The following is a 23,195-nucleotide window of genomic DNA, read 5'->3' on the forward strand; positions in this document are numbered from 1 at the left end:
ATTTGAGTCCCTGGCGGCGTAGTGTGTTACTGATGGTTGGCTTTGTTACTTTGGTCCCAGCTCTCTGCAGGCTTGTGATCATTTTGACCCCACGGGGTGAGATCTTGTGTAGAGCCCCAGATCGAGGGAGATTATCAGTGGTCTTGTATGTCTTCCATTTCCTAATAATTGCTCCCACAGTTGATTTCTTCAAACCAAGCTGCTTACCTATTGCAGATTCAGTCTTCCCAGCCTGGTGCAGGTCTACAATTTTGTTTCAGTTGTCCTTTGACAGCTCTTTGGTCTTGGCCATAGTGGAGTTTGGAGTGTGACTGTTTGAGGTTGTGGACAGGTGTCTTTTATACTGATAAAAAGTTCAAACAGGTGCCATTAATACAGGTAACGAGTGGAGGACAGAGGAGCCTCTTAAAGAAGGTCTGTGAGAGCCAGAAATCTTGCTTATTTGTAGGTGACCAAATACTTATGTTCCACCATAATTTGCAAATAAATTCATTAAAAATCCTACAATGTGATTTTCTGGATTTTTTTTCTCATTTTGTCTGTCATAGTTGACGTGTACCTATGATGAAAATTACAGGCCTCTCTCATCTTTTTAAGTGGGAGAACTTGCACAATTGGTGGCTGACTAAATACTTTTTTGCCCCACTGTATATTGTCCATCTGCAGTTGTTGTCTCTGTCTGTAGCTAGGTTTCCATCCAATTGGCGACAGATTTATGCGAATATCAACAACATCAAAAAAATAAACGGCATAAAAACAATATGCACATTTTCCCACCAGAGGTGTGTTTCCATTAAATTGACTTGTTGTAGATAAAAGGCGGTGTGTGATGACATAGTGAACATAAAAATACCTTTTGCAGGTAAATTCTCAAGTACGAAAAAAAAAAGTTACGTGTTTCCATCGCATTTTCAACTCTGATGGTTCTCACACAATTTCTTTTTTTTTAAATGTATTTATTTAACTTCTTTGGGATAGGTGGCAGTATTTTCACGGCCGGATAAAAAACGTACCGATTTAATCTGGTTACTACTCCTGCCCAGAAACTAGAATATGGATATAATTAGATTTGGATAGAAAACACTCTAAAGTTTCTAAAACTGTTTGAATGGTGTCTGTGAGTATAACAGAACTCATATGGCAGGCCAAAACCTGAGAAGATTCCATACAGGAAGTGCCCTGTCTGACAATTTGTTGTCCTTCTGTTGCATCTCTATCGACATTACAGCATCTGTGCTGTTACGTGACACTTTCTAAGGCTTCCATTGGCTCTCTAAAGCCGCCAGAAAGTGGAATGGGGTGTCTGCTGTCTCTGGGCGAAGAACAGCAGGAGAATTTGTAAGTGGTCAGCCTGGAGACAGTGACACTGGAGATGCGCGGTCACGAGACTACTCCATTTTTTTTCTTTCAGCCTTTGAATGAATACAACGTTGCCCGGTTGGAATATTATCGCTATTTTCCGAAAAAAATAGCATAAAAATTGATTTTAAACAGCGTTTGACATGCTTTTAAGTAGGGTAATGGAATATTTTGAATTTTTTTGTCACGAAATGCGCTCGCGCGTCACCCTTCGGATAGTGACCTGAACGCACGAACAAACAAAACGGAGCTATTTGGATATAACTATGGATTATTTGGAACCAAAACAACATTTGTTGTTGAAGTAGAAGTCCTGGGAGTGCATTCTGACGAAGAACCGCAAAGGTAATCCAATTTTTCTAATAGTAATTCTGAGTTTAGGTTGTCCCAAACTTGGTGGGTGTCAAAATAGCTAGCCGTGATGGCCGAGCTATGTACTCAGAATATTGCAAAATGTGCTTTCGCCGAAAAGCTATTTTAAAATCTGACACCGCGATTGCATAAAGGAGTTCTGTATCTATAATTCTTAAAATAATTGTTATGTATTTTGTGAACGTTTATCATGAGTAATTTAGTAAATTCACCGGAAGTTTGCGGTGGGTATGCTAGTTCTGAACATCACATGCTAATGTAAAAAGCTGTTTTTTGATATAAATATGAACTTGATTGAACAAAACATGCATGTATTGTATAACAATGTCCTAGGAGTGTCATCTGATGAAGATCATCAAAGGTTAGTGCTGCATTTAGCTGTGGTTTGGGTTTATGTGACATATATGCTTGCTTGGAAAATTGCTGTGTGATTATTTGTGTCTATGTACTCTCCTAACATAATCTAATGTTTTGCTTTCGCTGTAAAGCCTTTTTGAAATCGGACAATATGGTTAAATTAAACGAGAGTCTTATCTTTAAAATGGTGTAAAATAGTTGATTGTTTGAGAAAATTGAATTGTGGTATTTTAGTTGGTTTTGTATTTCGTGCCGTGCGATGCCATTGGCTGTTGGCTAGGGGTTCCGCAGGCGGAACGGGGTTCCGCTAGCGGAACGTCTGTCCTCAACAGATTTATTTAACCTTTATTTAATTCTTATTTACAATGACGGCCTACCAAAAGTCAAAAGGCCTCCTGTGGGGACGGGGGCCTGGGATAAAAACGAAATAAAAAAATACTATATAAATATAGGACAAAACACACATCACAACAAGAGAGACAACACAGCATGGTAGCAACACAACATAACAACAACATGGTAGAAACACAACATGGCAGCAGCACAAAACAGGGTACAAACATTATTGGGCACAGTCAACAGCACAAAGGTCAAGAAGGTAGAGACAACAATACATCACACAAGCAGCTACAACTGTCAGTGAGAGTGTCCATTATTGAGTCTTTGAATGAAGAGATTGAGATAAAACTGTCCAGTTTGAGTGTTTGTTGCAGCTCGTTCCAGTCGCTAGCTGCAGCGAACTGAAAAGAGGAGCCACCCAGGGATGTTTTTTATGATTTTTTTTTTAATTTCACCTTTTATTTAACCAGGTAGGCCAGTTGAGAACAAGTTCTCATTTACAACTGCGACCTGGCCAAGATAAAGCAAAGCAGTGTGACAAAAACAACACAGAGCTACACATGGGGTAAACAAACGTACAGTCAATAACACAATTGATTCTTCTATCTGTATACAGTGTGTACAAATGAAGTAAGGAGGTAAGGCCAATAGGCCAATATTGGCAAAGTAACTACAATTTAGCAATTTACACTGGAGTAATATATGTGCAGATGAGGATGTGCAAGTAGAAATACTAGTGTGCAAAAGAGCAGAAAAACAAAAACAAAATATGGGGATGAGGTAGGTAGTTGGTTGGATGGGCTATTTACAGATGGGCTATGTACAGCTGCAGCGATCGGTAAGCTGCTCTGACAGCTGACGCTTAAAGTTTGTGAGGGAGATATAAGTCTCCAGCTTCAGTGATTTTTGCAATTCGTTCCAGTCATTGGCAGCAGAGAACTGGAAGGAAAGGCGGCCAAAAGAGGAGTTGGCTTTGGGGGTGACCAGTGAGACATACCTGCTGGAGTGCGTGCTACGGGTGGGTGCTGCTATGGTGACCAGTGAGCTGAGATAAGGTGGGGCTTTACCAAGCAAAGACTTACAGATGACCTGGAGCCAGTGGGTTTGGCGACGAATATGTAGCGAGGACCAGCCAACGCGAGCATACAGGTCGCATTGGTGGGTAGTATATGGGGCCTTGGTGACAAAACGGATGACACTGATAGACTGCATCCAATTTGCTGAGTAGAGTGTTGGAGGCTATTTTGTAAATGACATCGCCGAAGTCAAGGATTGGTAGGATGGTCAGTTTTACGAGGGTGTGTTTCAAAAGCATTATCATTTATACTGTAGAAGTGTTGGGCTGAACGAGACAGTTCTGTTTACACTGCCCTGCCTTGGAGGGGGCAACTGTTGTGCCAGCGTCGTGCACAAACTCCCGAGGTAGCACTCGAGACATGACATTTCCGCAACTCTACATTACAATAATGTCTCTTGAGTATCGATACCTCTGAGAATAGTCCCTAAGCCAACAGCGAGATGCTCGGCCGCTTGCTTGTCACGGTTCTGGGTTCAAACGGTCTCTGTGCTGTTGTGTGTGACAGTATTTACCCCAGGTGACATTGTGGAACCGATACACAGCCGTGATAGTGGTGGCAACGAGCTGCGCTCACATTCACATCAGATCCCATTTCCTCCGAGAGGCCCATTGTCTGCTGTGTGAGTCAGTTGGCTGAGGCTCTAGGTACGGAGAGAGAGAGAGATAGAGAGAGAGCGCTGTGCCTGTATGTGTGTGTGTGAGATCGCCATTTCGGGTAGTTATTGCGTTGCGTACTATGATTAGGCTTTAAAAGGAAAGATTTACCCATTTCTAATGTTATCGTTTTGTGCATCTCTGAGTGATGTTCTATCGATTCCCGGGGTCCTTTCATGTTTATCTGAGCTATTCAGCCGGTATGACGTAGCATTGCAATAAAGCCACTCTCACTACACTGGAAGTTAATAGGAATACGACTTTCAGATACCGAAAACATCTTGCGTACATGTCAGATTTCAATTCTGGGTAATGTCAGGTTGTCTTCTCTCGAATGAGTCATTGATCATATTTGTGTGATATTCCTACCTTGAGTAATGTAGCTCAGTTGGTAGAGCATGGCACTTGTAAACACCAGGGTAGTGGGTTTGATTCTCGGGACCACCCATACGTAAAATGTATGTACGCATTACTAAGTCGCTTTGGATAAAAGTGTCTGCTAATTGGCATATATTGTAATATTATAAATGTGTAATTTAACAGAGGGTCCCCCACTCTTCTCCTATATGTCTGTCTCTTCAGTCCAGGGTGCATTGCATATTGCCGTTGTGAATGTCAGACCCCACTTTGTGAGACAAATCGATCTGCAGGTTTAACATGGTGAGATTGTAGACTACTAAATTGATGGTGCAGTTTGTTTAGGCAATTTTACAGCTAACTAGCTACTTCACCTGGTGATATTGGACTTGAGTATTATTGTGTTTAGCTATGCTTGCTACCTAGTTAACTACCTAGCACATAGAGCATTGCATTGTGGGTTTCGTAGTTGACTTGCGTTGAAACAGATTTCCACATTTTGCTACCAACCTTATTATAATGACAAAATGAAAAATTTATTCACAAAAAATATTGTTCACACATGTTCCATTAATCATCAAGCCCCATCATTGCACTTCCCAATTATTAAATTACATGATTTTTAAATTGGAGAAAAAAAAAAATCACCTAAGAAGACTTGCACTTCTACGCAAGGTATTTTCTACATGTATGAACCCTTTTCAACAGACCTGGATGCATTGGAGAGCTCAGCTGTAAGCACAGAGTAATTGCAGGACACAGGAGTTAGCAACCCCCATGGTGGCTAGATCCCTTAGCTACGCACTCAATACTGCTGGCCTCAACACAATCTTACAATTACTAGAAAGGCAACAGGACTCATTTAAAATGGATTTTGAGATAAAGCCAGGGAATTCCAAAGTGCATGTGTATGTGCACGTGAGTGATGGTATGTGTGTGTGCCTGTCTTTCTATGTGTGTGTGTGTGTGTGTGTGTGCTCCTGCCTGTGTGTGGGTATGTGCAGCCTGCCACTGTGTGCAGTCTTTGTTTCCCAAACTCAGCTGGGCCAGTAGGCGAGGCTTATTGATTGGCTAGGGGGCTGGTTGTCAGCAGTGGACAGGAAGGGCAGAGCTCAATTAAGGCCAGTCCTGACAGATGGATTGATGGAGGGAAAGAAATTAGGGTAAGGAGAAAATGAGGGGGAAAATAAACATTTCATTTTCAGAGCATTTTCTTAATTGCGGAGATGTAAATCCTAGTCAGTCAGTTTATTTAAGCCTGGTCCCAAGATCGGGAAATTACTCTACTGCAGATCGCCGCTGGGGTTCCAGGGGACCTCTATTGCAATTTCCGTCTCCTTCATACGTGTGTGACACTGTGTGTGTGTGTGTGTGTGTGTGTGTTTGTGTTTCCCGCCCCTCATCCATCCAGCCCACCCCCTCCCATTTAAAACAGTATTCTCAGAGGGCACCACAACAGAGAAGTGATGATTTTATGTTTTGAGGTTTTGAAAGCGTGTTCTCGACAGGCAGCCAGCCCAATATAAAACTCCCATTTGTGCAAGATCTGCACTACACATTCTATTTATAGGATGAGTGCCACAAAATTCACAGGAACACTAGGGTAGTTTGAAAGAATAACTGTCAGTGGTCTGCCAGACTTACCCTGACTACAGCACCAAATATTTATTAAAGAGGCTACCAGTGACAATTGTGAGTTTTGGGAGTCAGACATGTGGTTTACTGACACTGTAACAACATTTGGCCTGTGGAGGTATATTGACTACAGCTCAGCGTTCAACACCATAGTGCCCACAAAGCTCATCACTAAGCTAAGGACTCTGTGACTAAACAACTCCCTCTGCAACTGGATCCTGGACTTCCCGATGGGCCACCCCCAGGTGGTAAGGGTAGGCAACAACACATCTGCCACGCTGGGGAGCCCCTCAGGGGTGCGTGCTTAGTCCCCTCCTGTACTCCCTGCTCACCCACGACTGTGTGGCCAAGCATGACTCCAACACCATCATTACGTTTGCTGACGACACAACAATGGTAGGCCTGATCACCGACAACGATGAGACAGCCTAGAGGGAGGAGGTCAGAGATCTGGCAGTATGGTGCCAGGACAACAACCTCTCCCTTAAAGTGAGCAAGACAAAGGAGCGGATCGTGGACTACAGGAAAAGGGGGGGCGGCGAACACGCCCCCATTCACATCGACGGGGCTGTAATGGAGCGGGTCGAGAGTTTCAAGTTCCTAGGTGTCAAAATTCAAAAGGCGCTCGCATATCTGAGCAATCTTTTTTGCAGGTGCATGGTAACAGTTGAACAAGATGAAGGAAAAAGGAAACTGCACACTGCTCGATAGTATCACTGATCTTTAATAAGCTTACGTATCGGCCTCACGGCCTTCGTCAGAGCTTTTGTGAGTTTTTTTTAAATTAGCACCCTTATGTAGACCTAGCCCCACCCATATCCGTTCCACGCATCGAAAGGGGTTGCAGACGAAGGAAAAACAAATAAGTGCTACCAAATATAACAATATGCATTTCATAAATATTCAAATAAACTGTGTAAATAAGACGTATTAAATACGCCTGTAAAACCACAATGAGGACATAGCAAGTTTTCATTAATCATTGGGTACACCGTACGAAAAACATCAGAGTAATCTTAAACAGGGACATAATTAATGTTCAAATTCACAACATACGTAGGCATTTCATCATTAAGTCCTTTAGCAAATAATGTCTGGAGGGTGAAAATCCCAAAACATTCTCTTTTACTCAGAGTATTATTAATATCACCTCCCCTGTCTGATATTTTAACTTTCTCTATACACAAAATCTAAAAAAAATATATAAAAAAAAAAAAGGAAAAAAAAAAAAGGTACAAATGTTATGCTTTAGGTCATTAAAATGTACTGCGACTGGATAATCCGTTGTTTCTCCTGATTGAACTTTTATGTTCACTAATTCTCTGTTTGAGAGGACGAGGTTTTACCGTCATAGCACAGTCCACATGGACATTTAATAATGTAAATAACATGGGTGGTGGAACACGTAATAATGTCATTTATTTAGAACCGTTTTCCTGTATGTGGGTGGCAGAAATATTCACACTTCATCATATTGTTGCACTGTGCGCATCCTCTGCATTTATAGCTACCATTTGGTAGAGGGCGTAAAAGAGCCTGGCTGATTTTCTTTTGTGGCTGGCAGTTGGCATGAACCAATTTATCACGTATATTGCGACCTCTCCTATACACAATAAGTGGTGGATTTTTAAATTCAGCTGGTAAAGCTGGGTCCAATGATAAAATATGCCAGTGTTTCTTGACCACATCCCCCACTTTTCGCGAGTTCAAAGTATATGTGGTTGTGAACATTACAGAGTGTTCTTTGGCTTTAGCGGGTCTTTTTTCTAGCAGTTCATCTCGTGTTTTTACCAATACCAAATTAAGAGCTTTATCCACACATTGTGGCGAATAGCCTATTCTTAGAAACCTAATGCGCATCTCCGCTGCTTTTTCTAGATAATCCTCTGTGAAGTGGCATATACAGCGCAGTCTGAAAAACTGGCTTCTTGGAAGTCCTCTTTTTAAATGGCTCAGGATGGAAGCTGTCCAGTTCCTTGGTGTCCACATAACCAATGAATTATCATGGTCCAAACACACCAAGACAGTCGTGAATAGGGCACGGCAATACCGTTTCCCCCTTAGGAGACTGAAAAGATTTGGCATGGGGTCCCCAGTTCTACAGCTGCACCATCGAGAGCATCCTGACCGGTTGCGTCACCGCCTGGTATGGCAACAGCTCGGCATCTGACCGTAAGGCGCTACAGAGGGTAGTGCATATGGCCCGGTACATCACTAGACTCAAGGTTCCTTATATCTAGGACCTATATACTAGGCGGTGTCAGAGGAAGGTCCGCACGGCAAGCGGTACCGGAGTGCCAAGTCTAGGTCCAAAAGGCTCCTAGGTCCAAAAGGCTTCTACCCCCAAGCCATAAGATTGCTGAACAATTAATCAAATGGCCACCCGGACTATTTACATTGACTGATCCCCCCCCCCCCCTTTGTTTTTACACTGCTGCTACTCACTGTTTATTATCTTTGCATAGTCATTTTACTCCCATCTACATGCACAAATTACCTCGACTAACCTGTACCCCCGCACTTTGACTCAGTACAGGTCCCCCTGTATATAGCCTCGTTATTGTTATTTTATTGTGTCACTTTTTATTTTATTTTTTACTTTAGTTTATCTAGTAAATATTTGTTTAACTCCATTTCTTGAACTGCATTGTTGGTTAAGGGCTTGTAAGCATTTCACGGTAAGGTTGTCTTCGCTGCATGTGACAAATACAATTTTATTTGAAAAGGGTACTTTACTTAGGTCTACTTGGAAAAAACTTTCATTAGTCTCCTGTGCCAAAATTGCCTGTCTGATTATTACTTCAGTAACCATAATCCCCCTCCCTCGCCTCAACTTGGAAAGTACGGAGCTAGGGGTGTTGCACTCTGGGAAGCACATGCATGAGTACTGAGTTGGGAGGGTCAAGAGCAGGAAGTGACTCATGGTGATGCGTCCTGATAACACTTTTTCCAGGAATCGTGAGGCTTTACCTGGTAAAATAACCTTTAAAGTTGGGATCAATGCCAATTGAAGTCAACCAAAGTAAACTGAAATTCCAATTCAGTAATTGAAAAAAAGGGCACCTGTTTTTTATGACTTCTCAATAACCTGAAAGCGAGAAGCTATTTATATCAAAATGATAGTTTTATACACTTCCTGAATCGACCGACTTCAATTTGAATTGACCCCTACCCTGATTTAAACAACGGAGACCTTTGCTTGGTGAGCCCTGAAGGCTGACCTGGTCCTAGATGACTATAATAGGTGAACAGAGAGACAGGTACAGACAGAAGTGACTGGCTGCAGTGGAGTGTAGCCACAGGATTAGAGGGGAGGAGGTGAAGACAGGTTGCAGGTGTGTCACAGCCCTCTAAGACCTCAGGTGATGACCGGAGATTTCGAGGCAGAGTAAGGTGAAATGGAAGAACGTGGGTGTGAGTGTGTATGATCTGCATGTGTTGGGGGCTTTTGTCTCGACAGAGTGTTTATGTGTATGAGAGAGAGAAGTTACAATCACAAAAGAGAGTTTAGGTGTATACAGAATGTGGGTGTGTATATGTGCACGTGGTGTGTGTGTGTTCGTCACCCACCTGACTGGCTAGGGTGCAGTGTGCTGGCCTCTGTCCCCAGGCAGCCGTTCTCCTGCTGCGGCCCCAGGGTCTTCAGGATCACCTGAGTGGCACCCAGGCGCGGCAGCGTCACATGCGTCAGGTGAGGAAGCGAGTTCTTCTTGGCGAATGCCTGGCTGGTTTCCCGCCGCTTGCGCAAGAAGCCGCCTTCTGGGAAGAGCACGATCCACTTTCTGTCACGACTGTGATAGTACCGGTCTAGGTGGTCCTTTAGGTAGATCAGCTGCTTGTCCCGGTACGCTTTACCCTGCGGGTTAAACAGGGAAACACAGAACAGGGGTGGCATGAGGACGCTATCAGGGCTGTTCAGATGTAATGGCTTTGCACACAAAAGATATAGCAAAAGCTTACTTTTCCTTTTGTTTTATTCTTTATTACTGAATTGGGGTAGCGTTTACAGAGGGAAAACATGTAAAAGCGTATAACAAGGGAAAATGAAAATCTGTGTTTCTTATTGGCCAAGTCCAGATAGTCACTCCCTCCCTGTTTTAGTCTGTTTTCTTCCGTTTGGTGCCTAATTAACACTACCAAGTTTAGCTTTAGCATAGAGAGGATACTGTATTGGTGTGACACTCAGCCAAGCTCCACTGAAATGAATAGACAGTGAAGTTCATATTAGCTATGGTAACATTAGCAGTAATAGCCTTAGCATTAGCAGTAAGAGCATTGCGAGAATTGACAGAGAGGGTTTTTGGATTGATTTCCAATTAGGCCAGGTTCAGAAGCACTTTAAAAGGCATCAACACACTGAGGCTGGATTGATGTGCCAGTATTGGGTTTCTGAATTTGTGTGATTAGTACATGTGGTATGTTATACAATACATCACACAAGTATTGGGACAGTAACACGTGTTGTTTTGGCTCTGTACTCCAGCACTTTGGATTTGAAATGATACAATGACTATGAGGTTAACGTGCAGAATGTCAGCTTTAATTTGAGGGTATTTTCATTCATATCGGGTGAACCGCTTAGAAATTACAGCACTTTTTGTACATAGTCCTCCCATTTTAGGGGACCAAAAGTATTGAGACAAATTCACTTATATGTGTATTAAAGTAGTAAAAAGTTTAGTATTTGGTCCCATTTTGCAAGCACGCAAATGATTACGGATAGTCTTAAATGAATCGTGAATAATGATGAGTGAAAAAGTTAGACGCACAAATAGCATACCCCCAAGACAGAGGAGGTTAGAATTGTTTTTGGGGGGGTATAATGTGTATGCCTCTAACCTTCTCACGTAACATTATTCACAATTCACTCAGGATTATCCGTAATCATGGTAGCATCCACATTAATGTAGAAGTGTTCAGAAACATTCTATTCTTATTTACAATAAAAGCGAATCCAAAATGACAATACATTATTTACCATTAATTTCTATTGGGCACAAAATAAGCTGAAACACACCCGAAATAAACAGCAAATGCATCCAACAAATTTGTAGACTCACAAGCTTGTTGTAGTCATTGCGTGCTATGATTATGGGACCAAATACTTAACTTAATACACACAAGTGAATTTGTCCCAATACTTTTCGTCCCCTAAAATAGGGACTGGCAAGTAGCCTAGTGGTTAGAGCGTTGGGCCAGTAACTGAAAGGTTGCTGGATTGAATCCCCGAGCTGACAAAGTCGTTCTGCCTCTGAACGAGGCAGTTTAACACACTGTTCCCCGGTAGGCCGTCATTGTAAATAAGAATTTGTTCTTAACTGACTTGCCTAGTTAAATAAAGGTTCAATTTAAATCAAATAAAAAAATAGGGGACTGTGCTGTAATTTCTATACGGTTCAACCAATATGGATAAAACTACCCTAAAATGAAAGCTGACAAGGCCTCCTGGGTGGCGCAGTGGTCTAAGGCACTGCATCGCAGTGTTCGCTGTGCCACCAGAGATTCTGGGTTTGAGCCCAGGCTCTGTCGTAGCTGGCCGCGACCGGGTTAGGGGAGGGTTTGGCTGGCAGGGATGTCCTTGTCTCATCGTGCACTAGCGACTCCTGTGGCGGGCCGGGCGCAGTGCATGCTTGTACGGTGTTTCCTCTGACACATTGGTGCGGCTGGCTTCCGGGTTGGATGTGCGTTATGTCAAGAAGCAGTGCGGTTGGGTTGTGTTGTGTTTCAGAGGACGCATGACTCTCGACCTTCGCCTCTCCCAAGTCCGTACGGGAGTTGCAGCGATGAGACAAGACAATAACTACTACCAATTGTATACCACGAAAAAGGGGGTAAAATAATTTAAAAAAAAATTTAAGCTGACAGTCTGCACTTTAACCTTGTAAAATATGTATAATTTTAAATCCAAAAGTGCTGGAAGACAGTTCCAAAACAAAATAATTTGCACTGTCCCAATACTTTTGGAGCTCATTGCTACAGTACGTTGTTATTTGTAGCATGTCTCAATTTAAACGTCTAAACTAGTCTCAATTTAAACGTCTAAACTAATTCCACTACCATAAAAAATACTTTTGGACAGCTGAAGCAAGTACAAAATGTTTCTTCAGGACATTTACCTTTTTTCCAGTTTGTGTTGGCATGTGCCATCTTGTTTGTATGAGTGTATGCAAGTCAGTCTAAGTAAAGAGCATGGTACTTGACACACTGCGCAGTAACAAATCATTCTAATTCACTGGCTATCATGTTGTGTGTGTTATGTCATTTACATTTCATCATTCATGCGAGTGCCATGCCGAGTAAATAGCATAGTACTTGCAGTATAATTAAGCATTAAGCCCGAGGGGGTGTGATATATGGCAAATATACCACGGCTAAGGGGGGTTCTTGGACGGTGCCTGGATACAACCCTTAGCAGTGGTATATTGGCCATACACCCCAAATCCCCCCCCCCCCCGAAGTGCCTTACTGCAATTGTAAACTGGTTAGAAACATAATTAGATCATTAAAAACAAATGTTTTGTCATATCAGTGGTATTCGGTCTGATATAACACAGCTTTTAGCCAATCAGCATTCAGGGCACGAACCACCCAGTTTATAAGTGGCAATACTTCATAGTGTCTGGCTATTATGTTGTATATGTTATAAAATGTCAGCATGCGTCTTCATGCTTGTGTGAGTGCATGCCAGTCCAGTCGGCACAGTCTAACTAGAAAGCATGGTGCTAACAATGCAGATGTTCAGTGTGTGAGGGCGTGAGGTATTTGGGGGAGGATGTGAGGAATGCGAGCCGTTACCTAGTCACTTCATCTCTACCTACAGTACAAGTCAAAAGTTTTTTCTTTATACTATTTTCTACATTGTGGAATAATAGTGAAGACATCAAAACTATGAAATAACAAATGAAATCATGTAGTAACCAAAAGAAGTGTTAAACAAATCAAAATATATTTTATATTTGAGATTCTTCAAAAGTAGCCACCCTTTGCCTTAATGACAGTTTTGCACACTCTTGGCATTCTCTGAACCAGCTTCATGAGGTAGTCACCTGGAATATATTTCAATTAACAGGTGTGCTTTGTTAAAAGTTAATTTGTGGAATTTCTTTCCTTTTTAATGCGTTTTTGCCAATCAGTTGTGTTGTGACAAGGTAGGGGTGGTATACAGAAGATAGCCCTATTTGGTAAAAGACCAAGTCCATATTATGGCAAGAACAGCTCAAATAAGCAAAGAGAAACAGCCATCATTACTTTAAAACATGAAGGTCAATCTGAAAAATGTCAAGAACTTTCTTCAAGTAAAAACCATCAAGTGCTATGATGAAACTGGCTCTCATGAGGACCGCCACAGGAAAGGAAGACCCAGAGTTACCTCTGCTACAGAGTTAGAGTCACCAGTCTCAGAAATCGGCAATTAACTGCACCTCCGAGTGCAGCCCAAATAAATGCTTCACAGAGTTCAAGAAACATCAACATCAACTGTTCAGAGGAGACTGCGTGAATCAGGCCTTCATGGTCGAATTGCTGCAAAGAAACCCCTACTAAAAGGACACCAATAAGAAGAGACCTGCTTGTGCCAAAAAACACAAGCAATGGACATTAAACCAGTGGAAATCTGTCCTTTGGTCTGATGAGTCCAAATTTGGGATTTTTGGTTCCAACCGCCATGTCTTTGTGAGATGCAGAGTAGGTGAACGGATGATCTCTGCAAGTGTGGTTCCCACCGTGAAGCATGGAGGAGGAGGTGTGATGGTGCTTTGCTGCTGACACTGTCAGGGATTTATTTAGAATTCAGGGCACACTTAACCAGCATGGCTAACACAGCATTCTGCAGCGATACGCCATCCAATCGGTTTTGCGCTTAGTGGGACTATCATGTTTTTCAACATGACAATGCCCTAAAACACACCTCCAGCCTGTGTAAGGGCTATTTGGCCAAGAAGGAGAGTGATGGAGTGCTGCATCAGATGACCTGGCCTCCACAATCACCAAACCTCAACCCAATTGAGATGGTTTGGGATGAGTTGGACTGCAGAGTGAAGGAAAAGCAGCCAACAAGTGCTCAGCACATGTGGAAACTCCTTCAAGACTGTTGGAAAAGCATTCCAGGTGACTACCTCATGAATCTGATTGAATGCTAAGAGTGTGCGAAAGCCGTCGTCAAGGCAAAGGGTGGCTACTTTGAAGAAACTAAAATATGTTTAACACTTTTTTGGTTACTACATGATTTCATGTGTTATTTCATAGTTTTGATGTCTTCACTAATATTCTACAATGTAGAAAAGAGTAAAAATAAAGAAAAACCCATGAATGAGTAGGTGTGTCCAAACTTTTGACTGGTACTGTACATATCTACCTCAATCACCTCGTACCCCTGCACATGGACTCGGTTCTGGTAACCCGTGTATATAGCCAAGTTATTGTTCCTCTGTGTATTTATTCCTAGTCTTTTTTTTCTACTTATTCCTTGTGATAGATAGATAGAGATAGATATATATAAAAATCTATGCATTGTTGGGAAATAAGCATTTTACTGTTAGTCTACACCGGTAGTTTTCAAAGCATGTGACAAATACAATTTGATTTGAACAGAACTGCTGGGCCAGCAAGCAACTGAATCAGCTCCCTCTCTACAGTGCCAGTCACCTGTCTGTCTGACTATCCACGCATGTCTACATTAGCATATCTGTCTGTCCCCGTCTGTCTGTCGACACACATATATATTTGACTGTATATACGTATGTATATCTGTATGTACACGCCCTCTGCCTGCTTGCCTCTTTGCCTGTGTCTGCCTGCCTCTCTCGGTCTGTCACCCAGGCAGCACATTGATCTCTGTTCTATTCTCTTCCAGCTGCTCCCACACTGCAGGCAGGGTCACTTCAGGCCAGCGGCTGGACTACTGTACTGTACCATAACACTGCTCTACTGTGCTGTCCACTGGGCCTGCCTGGCTGTGTCCCTGTTAGAGGAGGAGGCTGTAGCCACTTCCTGCCTGCTGCCGAGCTGATATACTGCTCAGCTGGAGTGCGTGTGTGTGGTATGTAATAAAATGTTAACTCGTGGGACTTGCAATGTCACCATTTCATTACACAAATATACACATTGGTGAAAATATAAAACTATAGTGAACAAAATGACTGGGCAGGGGCGCAACCATGGGTGGAGCCAGGCCCACCCACTGGGGAGCCAAGGCCCAGCCAATCAAAATTCGTTTTCCCCACAAAGGGGCTTTAATACAGACAGAAATACTCCTCAGTTTCATCAGCTATCCAGGTGGCTCATCTCAGATGATCCCGCAGGTGTAGAAGCCAGATGTGGAGTTTCTGGGATGGCATGCGGTTGTGAGACCAGTTGGATGTACTGCCAAATTCTCTAAAGTGACGTTGGTAGAGAAATTAACAAAATTCTCTGGCAACAGCTCTGGTGGACATTCCTGCAGTCAGCATGCCTATTGCATGCTCCCTCAAAACATGAGACATCTCTGGCATTGTGTTGTGTGACAAAACTGCACATTTTAGGGTGACCTTTTATTGTCCCCAGCATGAAGTGCACCTGTGTAATGGTCATGCTGTTTAATCAGCTTCTTGATATACCACACCTGTCAGGTTGAAGGATTATCTTGGCAAAGGAGAAATGCTCACTAACAGGGATGTAAACAATTGTGCACAAATTTGGACAGAAATAAGCTTTTTGTGCATATGGAACATTTCTGAGATCTTAATTTAGCTCATGAAACATGGACCAAGACTTTACATGTTGCGTTTATATATATATTTTTGTTCAGCATATATTAAGTTATTTTCTGATTTCATTGAACAGATCGAGACGATGACAGTGTGTCAAAGTGCAGTCAGCCAAATTCAAAGCTATGCCAACACTGTATGTGTGCCAGAGGCTGCGTGATGACCACTAAACCAGTCAGACCACATAAAAATATCCTATCACAAAAACAGTTGTGATAAGATAGTCAGCCATCAGCCGATGGCTGAGTAAAAGCCTCCTAGATAGAGGTCTCAGAGTATGTCTGTCTGTCTCACCTGTCTGATGAAGAAGTCCCCGTGGATGAGAGACACCAGGCCAAAGTTGGTGTACTTGAACACGTGGTCCATCAACCACATCATCTTCCGCACCACCTAGAGAGATCATTACAGACTGGTCACACACACACAATCTATAGGTAGGTACACACGTACGCTGAGACTATGAAGTCATAGTTCTGCAGTCTGCACACACGCTCAGTCTACTGTATGTAGCCATCATGGTCTGCACACACACAGTCTATATAGCCATAGGTATGCAGGCAGGCACACAGCCAATTTACGTAACTCTAGGTCCCACTGAGAAGCTTTCGCCACTTCCTTCTTTTGGCACTAAGAGCATAACTGTGCTGAGAATGCAGTTGATGAAGTGGATCATGTCCTCATGTTTGTGCACCACAGCTCAACTAGCCCCCGCTCACCTCCTCCTCCTGGCAGCCCCAGTAGAAAAAACCCTTAACCCTCCAAACCAAGGGCTCAGCCCTGGGATGGTAGAGGGCTGCGTGTGGGTTTGGCAGTCCTCCTCCACCAAGGACTGTACTGTCCTGGAGGGAGGACAGAACAGGAGCACCAACCCCTTCCCCAGTGGCTCTTCCCACCACAGAGGGGGTGGATGGGTAGGGCAGTTGTGTGAAGTTACACAGTATGACTGTCGCTTAGCCTGCAGAAACCACAGCCATTTGTAGGCTGCTCTATCACACGGTTTTCTTTTCGTCACAGTTTTTTTTTTTGCCTAGGTCACAAACTGTAGCCAACTTCTGTTTTAGTATCATTTTTGCATAGCAATGAACAAAACACAGAGAGGAGTTGGCTAAAAACACAAACTGGACCACTAGGACGGAAGTTCATAGAAACAAAGGGGGAAAACGACTCAATCGTTCACTGTAGATATAGCAGCCTATCAACTGACAGACCTCGCAGACAAGGAGATGAACAGGTAAAAACATTGGTCTTTTATACCATTCCATCCAAATGTCCCTGTCAATATGAATTCACTGCTAGTCAAAACATTAAGAGTCATTCTCCCTCGGTAAGCCAGGTCAAAGCCACAACCATCCTGGTCACAGTTCCATTGAAGCATGGAGACAGACAGTATTTGCACAGTATGGTAGCAGCCAGGCAGCAGTGCTGCCAGAGGAATAGGAGTGGGCCAGATAAATAGTAATTGGATTAAGTAAACCTATCGATTGGTCTTTTGTAGCTGAGCCAAGGCCGTGACGATATTTGGGCCTGATTGTGTTCAGTGTAGTGTACGTCCCAAATGGCACTTTATTCCCTTCACAGTGCATTACTTTTAAAGAGGGCCCATAGGGCTCTGGTCAAAAGTAGTGCTCTATATAGGGAATAGGGTGGCATTTGGGACACATTCAGTGAGTTTGGGACGCAGACACTGGCTGAGGGAGTGGGACCTCACATCCCATCACAAGACAGGCCAATCATTTCAGGTTAAACGGGAGGGAGGCTGAGAATCCGATACCTGCTGGCTAGCCAGAGTACAGTATTAGCCAGCAGCGCTCTGAGTAGGGCTGTCACAATCAAAGTGTGGATGTGTGGATGGCTGTGAGAGTGAATGGGCAGATGGCTATATCTATATCTATACATACATACATACATACATACATACATACATACATACATACATACATACATACATGCATACACACAGCTCAAAAAAATAAAGGGAACACTTAAACAACACAATGTAACTCCAAGTCAATCACACTTCTGTGAAATCAAACTGTCCACTTAGGAAGCAACACTGATTGACAATAAATGTCACATGCTGTTGTGCAAACGGAATAGACAACAGGTGGAAATTATAGGCAATTAGCAAGACACCCCCAATAAAGGAGTGGTTCTGTAGGTGGTGACCACAGACCACTTCTCAGTTCTTATGCTTCCTGGCTGATGTTTTGGTCACTTTTGAATGCTGGCGGTGCTTTCACTCTAGTGGTAGCATGAGACGGAGTCTACAACCCACACAAGTGGCTCAGGTAATGCATCTCATCCAGGATGGCACATCAATGCGAGCTGTGGCAAGAAGGTTTGCTGTGTCTGTCAGCGTAGTGTCCAGATCATGGAGGCGCTACCAGGAGACAGGCCAGTACATCAGGAGACGTGGAGGAGGCCGTAGGAGGGCAACAACCCAGCAGAAGGACCGCTACCTCCGCCTTTGTGCAAGGAGGAGCAGGAGAAGCACTGCCAGAGCCCTGCAAAATGACCTCCAGCAGGCCACAAATGTGCATGTGTCTGCTCAAACGGTTAGAAACAGACTCCATGAGGGTGGTATGAGGGCCCGACGTCCACAGGTGGGGGTTGTGCTTACAGCCCAACACCGTGCAGGACGTTTGGCATTTGCCAGAGAACACCAAGATTGGCAAATTCGCCTCTGGCGCCCTGTGCTCTTCACAGATGAAAGCAGGTTCACACTGAGCACGTGACAGACATGACAGAGTCTGGAGACGCCGTGGAGAACATTCTGCTGCCTGCAACATCCTCCAGCATGACCGGTTTGGCGGTGGGTCAGTCATGGTGTGGTGTGGCATTTCTTTGGGGGGCCGCACAGCCCTCCATGTGCTTGCCAGAGGTAGCCTGACTGCCATTAGGTACCGAGATGAGATCCTCAGACCCCTTGTGAGACCATATGCTGGTGCGGTTGGCCCTGGGTTCCTCCTAATGCAAGACAATGCTAGACCTCATGTGGCTGGAGTGTGTCAGCAGTTCCTGCAAGAGGAAGGCATTGATGCTATGGACTGGCCCGCCCGTTCCCCAGACCTGAATCCAATTGAGCACATCTGGGACATCATGTCTCGCTCCATCCACCAACGCCATGTTGCACCACAGACTGTCCAGGAGTTGGCGGATGCTTTAGTCCAGGTCTGGGAGGAGATCCCTCAGGAGACCATCCGCCACCTCATCAGGAGCATGCCCAGGCGTTGTAGGGAGGTCAAACAGGCACGTGGAGGCCACACACACACACACACTAATGAGCCTAATTTTGACTTGTTTTAAGGACATTACATCAAAGTTGGATCAGCCTGTAGTGTGGTTTTCCACTTTAATTTTGAGTGTGACTCCAAATCCAGACCTCCATGGGTTGATAAATTGGATTTCCATTGATTATTTTTGTGTGATTTTGTTGTCAGCACATTCAACTATGTAAAGAAAAAAGTATTTAATAAGATTATTTCATTCATTCAGATCTAGGATGTGTTATTGTAGTGTTCCCTTTATTTTTTTGAGCAGTATATATACACACACACACACATATACATACAGTGGGGAGAACAAGTATTTGATAACCTGCAAAATCGGCAGTGTTTCCTACTGTAATTGTCTGTAATTGTTATCATAGGTACACTTCAACTGTGAGAGACGGAATCTAAAACAAAAATCCAGAAAATCACATGTATGATTTTTAAGTAATTAATTTGCATTTTATTGCATGACATAAGTATTTGATACATCAGAAAAGCAGAACTTAATATTTGGTACAGAAACCTGTGTTTGCAATTACAGAGATCATACGTTTCCTGTAGTTCTTGACCAGGTTTGCACACACTGCAGCAGGGATTTGGCCCACTCCTCCATACAGACCTTCAGGTTTCGGGGCTGTCGCTGGGCAATACGGACTTTCAGCTCCCTCCAAAGATTTTCTATTGGGTTCAGGCCTGGAGACTGGCTAGGCCAATCCAGGACCTTGAGATGCTTCTTACGGAGCCACTCCTTAGTTGCCCTGGCTGTGTGTTTCGGGTCGTTGTCATGCTGGAAGACCCAGCCACGACCCATCTTCAATGCTCTTACTGAGGGAAGGAGGTTGTTGGCCAAGATCTCGCGATACATGGCCCCATCCATCCTCCCCTCAATACGGTGCAGTCGTCCTGTCCCCTTTGCAGAAAAGCATCCCCAAAAATGATGTTTCCACCTCCATGCTTCACGGTTGGGATAGTGTTTTTGGGGCTGTACTCATCCTTCTTCTTGCTCCAAACACAGCGAGTGGAGTTTAGACCAAAAAGCTCTATTTTTGTCTCATCAGACCACATGACCTTCTCCCATTCCTCCTCTGGATCATCCAGATGGTCATTGGCAAACTAAAGACGGGCCTGGACATGCTCTGGCTTGAGCAGGGGGACCTTGCGTGCGCTGCAGGATTTTAATCCATGACGGCGTAGTGTGTTACTAATGGTTTTCTTTGAGACTGTGGTCCCAGCTCTCTTCAGGTCATTGACCAGGTCCTGCCGTGTAGTTCTGGGCTGATCCCTCACCTTCCTCATGATCATTGATGCCCCACGAGGTGAGATCTTGCATGGCGCCCCAGACCGAGGGTGATTGACCGTCATCTTGAACTTCTTCCATTTTCGAATAATTGCGCCAACAGTTGTTGCCTTCTCACCAAGCTGCTTGTCTATTGTCCTGTAGCCCATCCCAGGCTTGTGCAGGTCTACAATTTTATCCCTGATGTCCTTACACAGCTCTCTGGTCTTGGCCATTGTGGAGAGGTTGGAGTCTGATTGAGTTTGTGGACAGGTGTCTTTTATACAGGTAACGAGTTCAAACAGCTGCAGTTAATACAGGTAATGAGTGGAGAACAGGAGGGCTTCTTAAAGAAAAACGAACAGGTCTGTGAGAGCCGGAATTCTTACTGGTTGGTAGGTGATCAAATACTTATGTCATGCAATAAAATGCAAATGAATTACTTAAAAATCATACCATGTGATTTTCTGGATCTTTGTTTTAGATTCCGTCTCTCACAGTTGAAGTGTACCTATGATAAAAATGACAGACCTCTACACGCTTTGTAAGTAGGAAAACCTGCAAAATCGGCAGTGTATCAAATACTTGTTCTCCCCACTGTGTATATACGTATATATATATATATACACATACACATATACACACATATACACACACACACACACACACACACACACACACACACACACACACACACACACACACATACATGTGTGTGTGTGTGTGTGTCAGCTGCTACAGCCCTGGCCCAGAAACTTCACTAGATGGATAAAGTAAAGGGTTTTATGAATGGTGTCGACACAAAATGCGCCTTCGACAGTTATACTGGACTGGAAAGAATGTAAAGTACTGCATGTCCGACCGAGCCGATGATTAAGCTGTGGGTCGTGAATTTTGTTTGACTAACAATTACATTACTTTTTCAACACTCGATTTGCAAAACTCTTGAACACTTAAGACACCTTCAATAAGTAAAAACGTGACATTCTCAAGACAAAACAAAAACATTCCACTAGATTTTAACTTCAGGCTGAGGCGTTTAGCCATTGTCCTCGGTCCTTTTATCCAATCTATCGTTTACTTTGACCCAGTAGAACTGTCATTTTGGGCAAATATGAAAGAGGAAAATGATGAGCTCATCTTTGGCAAACCTATATGAAAATTAAACATCCAAAATATCGCTATTTTTAAAACAAGCCATAGAAAGTTGGATGCAATTTTAGTTTAATCCAACAGAAAAGACAGAACAAATAATCTAACAAATATTATGGTTAAACTCAAATATAATAATATATTTTATTTTTATATTGAAAAAGGCATAATCTTTGTAAATTATATCATAAATATGACTGGTTGAGTGATGTCACATGCTGCTAACAAAAATATATGGAAATGTCTGCTCTACCCAAAATTACAATCAATCAACTAATTGCAGCATTACCGCAATAATGGACGAGGCAAGTGGAAGGGGGAAAAGTAAGGAACTTGTTTGTCGGCCCTGCATTAAAGATGATTGCAGGGCCCTACATGTCGGCCCTGCAATCGGGGGAGAACCTTCCAGAAAGACAACCATCTCTGCAGCACTCCACCAATCAGGCCTTTATGGTAGAATGGCCAGACAGAAGCCACTCCTCAGTAAAAGGCACATGGCAGCCCGCTTGGAGACTATCAGACCATGAGAAACAAGATTCTCTAGTCTGATGAAAACAAGATTGAACTCTTTGGCCTGAATGCGAAGAGTCACAGCTGGAGGAAACCTGGCACCATCACTACGGTGAAGCATAATGGTGGCAGCATCATGCTGTGGGGATGTTTTTCAGCAGCAGGGACTGGGAGACTAGTCAGGATTCAGGCAAAGATGAACAGAGCAAAGTACAGAGAGATCCTTAATGAAAACCTACTCCAGAGCACTCAGGAGGTCAGACCGAGGCGAAGGCTCACCTTCCAACAGGACAACGACCCTATGTACACAGCCAAGACAATGCAAGAGCGGCTTCGGGACAAGTCTCGAAATGTCCTTTTATTTATTTTTTGTTACCTTTACCCCCTTTCCTCCCCAATTTCATAGTATCCAATTGGTAGTTACAGTCTTGTCTCATCGCTGCAACTCCCCTATGGACTCAGGAGAGTTGAAGGTCGAGAGCCGTGCATCCTCCGAAACACAACCCAACCAAGCCGCACAGCTTCTTGACACAATGGCCACTTAATCTCGAAGCCAGCCGCACCAATGTGTCGGAGGCGACCGTGTCAGCGTGCACTGCACCCAACCCGCCACAGGAGTCGCTAGTGCGCGATGGGACAAGGACATCCCTGCAGGCCGAACCCTTCCCTAAGCCGGACAATGCTGGGCCAATTGTGTGCCGCTCCATGGGTCTCCCGGTCGCGGCCGGCTGCGACAGAGTCTGGACTCGAATCCAGAATCTCTAGTGGCACAGCTAGCACTGGGATTCAGTGCCTTAGACCAGTGCTCCACTCGGGAGGCCCTATTTATTTAACCTTTATTTAATTAGGCAAGTCAGTTACGAACAAATTCTTATTTACAATGACGGCCTACCCCGGCCAAACCCTCCCCTAACCCAGACAACGCTGAGCCAATTGTGCGCCGCCCTATGGGTCCTTAAGTGGCCCAGCCAGAGCCCGGACTTGAACCCGATCTGGAGAGACCTGAAAACAGCTGTGCAGCAACACTTCCCATCCAACCAGACATAGCTTGAGAGGATCCGCTGAGAAAGGAGAAACTCCCCAAATACAGC

The 23,195-nt window shown here is 43.8% G+C and overlaps 1 protein-coding gene across 2 annotated transcripts in view; it reads right to left on the minus strand.

The window, feature by feature from the left end:
• LOC106607581 (acyl-CoA:lysophosphatidylglycerol acyltransferase 1) overlaps positions 1-23,195 on the minus strand; it is a 104,731-nt gene that overhangs the window by 35,876 nt on the left and 45,660 nt on the right. For both annotated transcript variants that reach the window (XM_045720686.1, XM_045720687.1), the window contains exons 4-5: positions 16,189-16,284; positions 9,722-10,007 (exon numbers count right to left, since the gene is read on the minus strand). In XM_045720686.1, coding sequence (XP_045576642.1) covers positions 9,722-10,007; positions 16,189-16,284 — 382 coding nt within the window. The remainder of the gene's footprint in view (positions 1-9,721; positions 10,008-16,188; positions 16,285-23,195) is intronic.

Source organism: Salmo salar, chromosome ssa06, assembly GCF_905237065.1.
Source record: "Salmo salar chromosome ssa06, Ssal_v3.1, whole genome shotgun sequence".
NCBI classification, from domain to species: domain Eukaryota; kingdom Metazoa; phylum Chordata; class Actinopteri; order Salmoniformes; family Salmonidae; genus Salmo; species Salmo salar.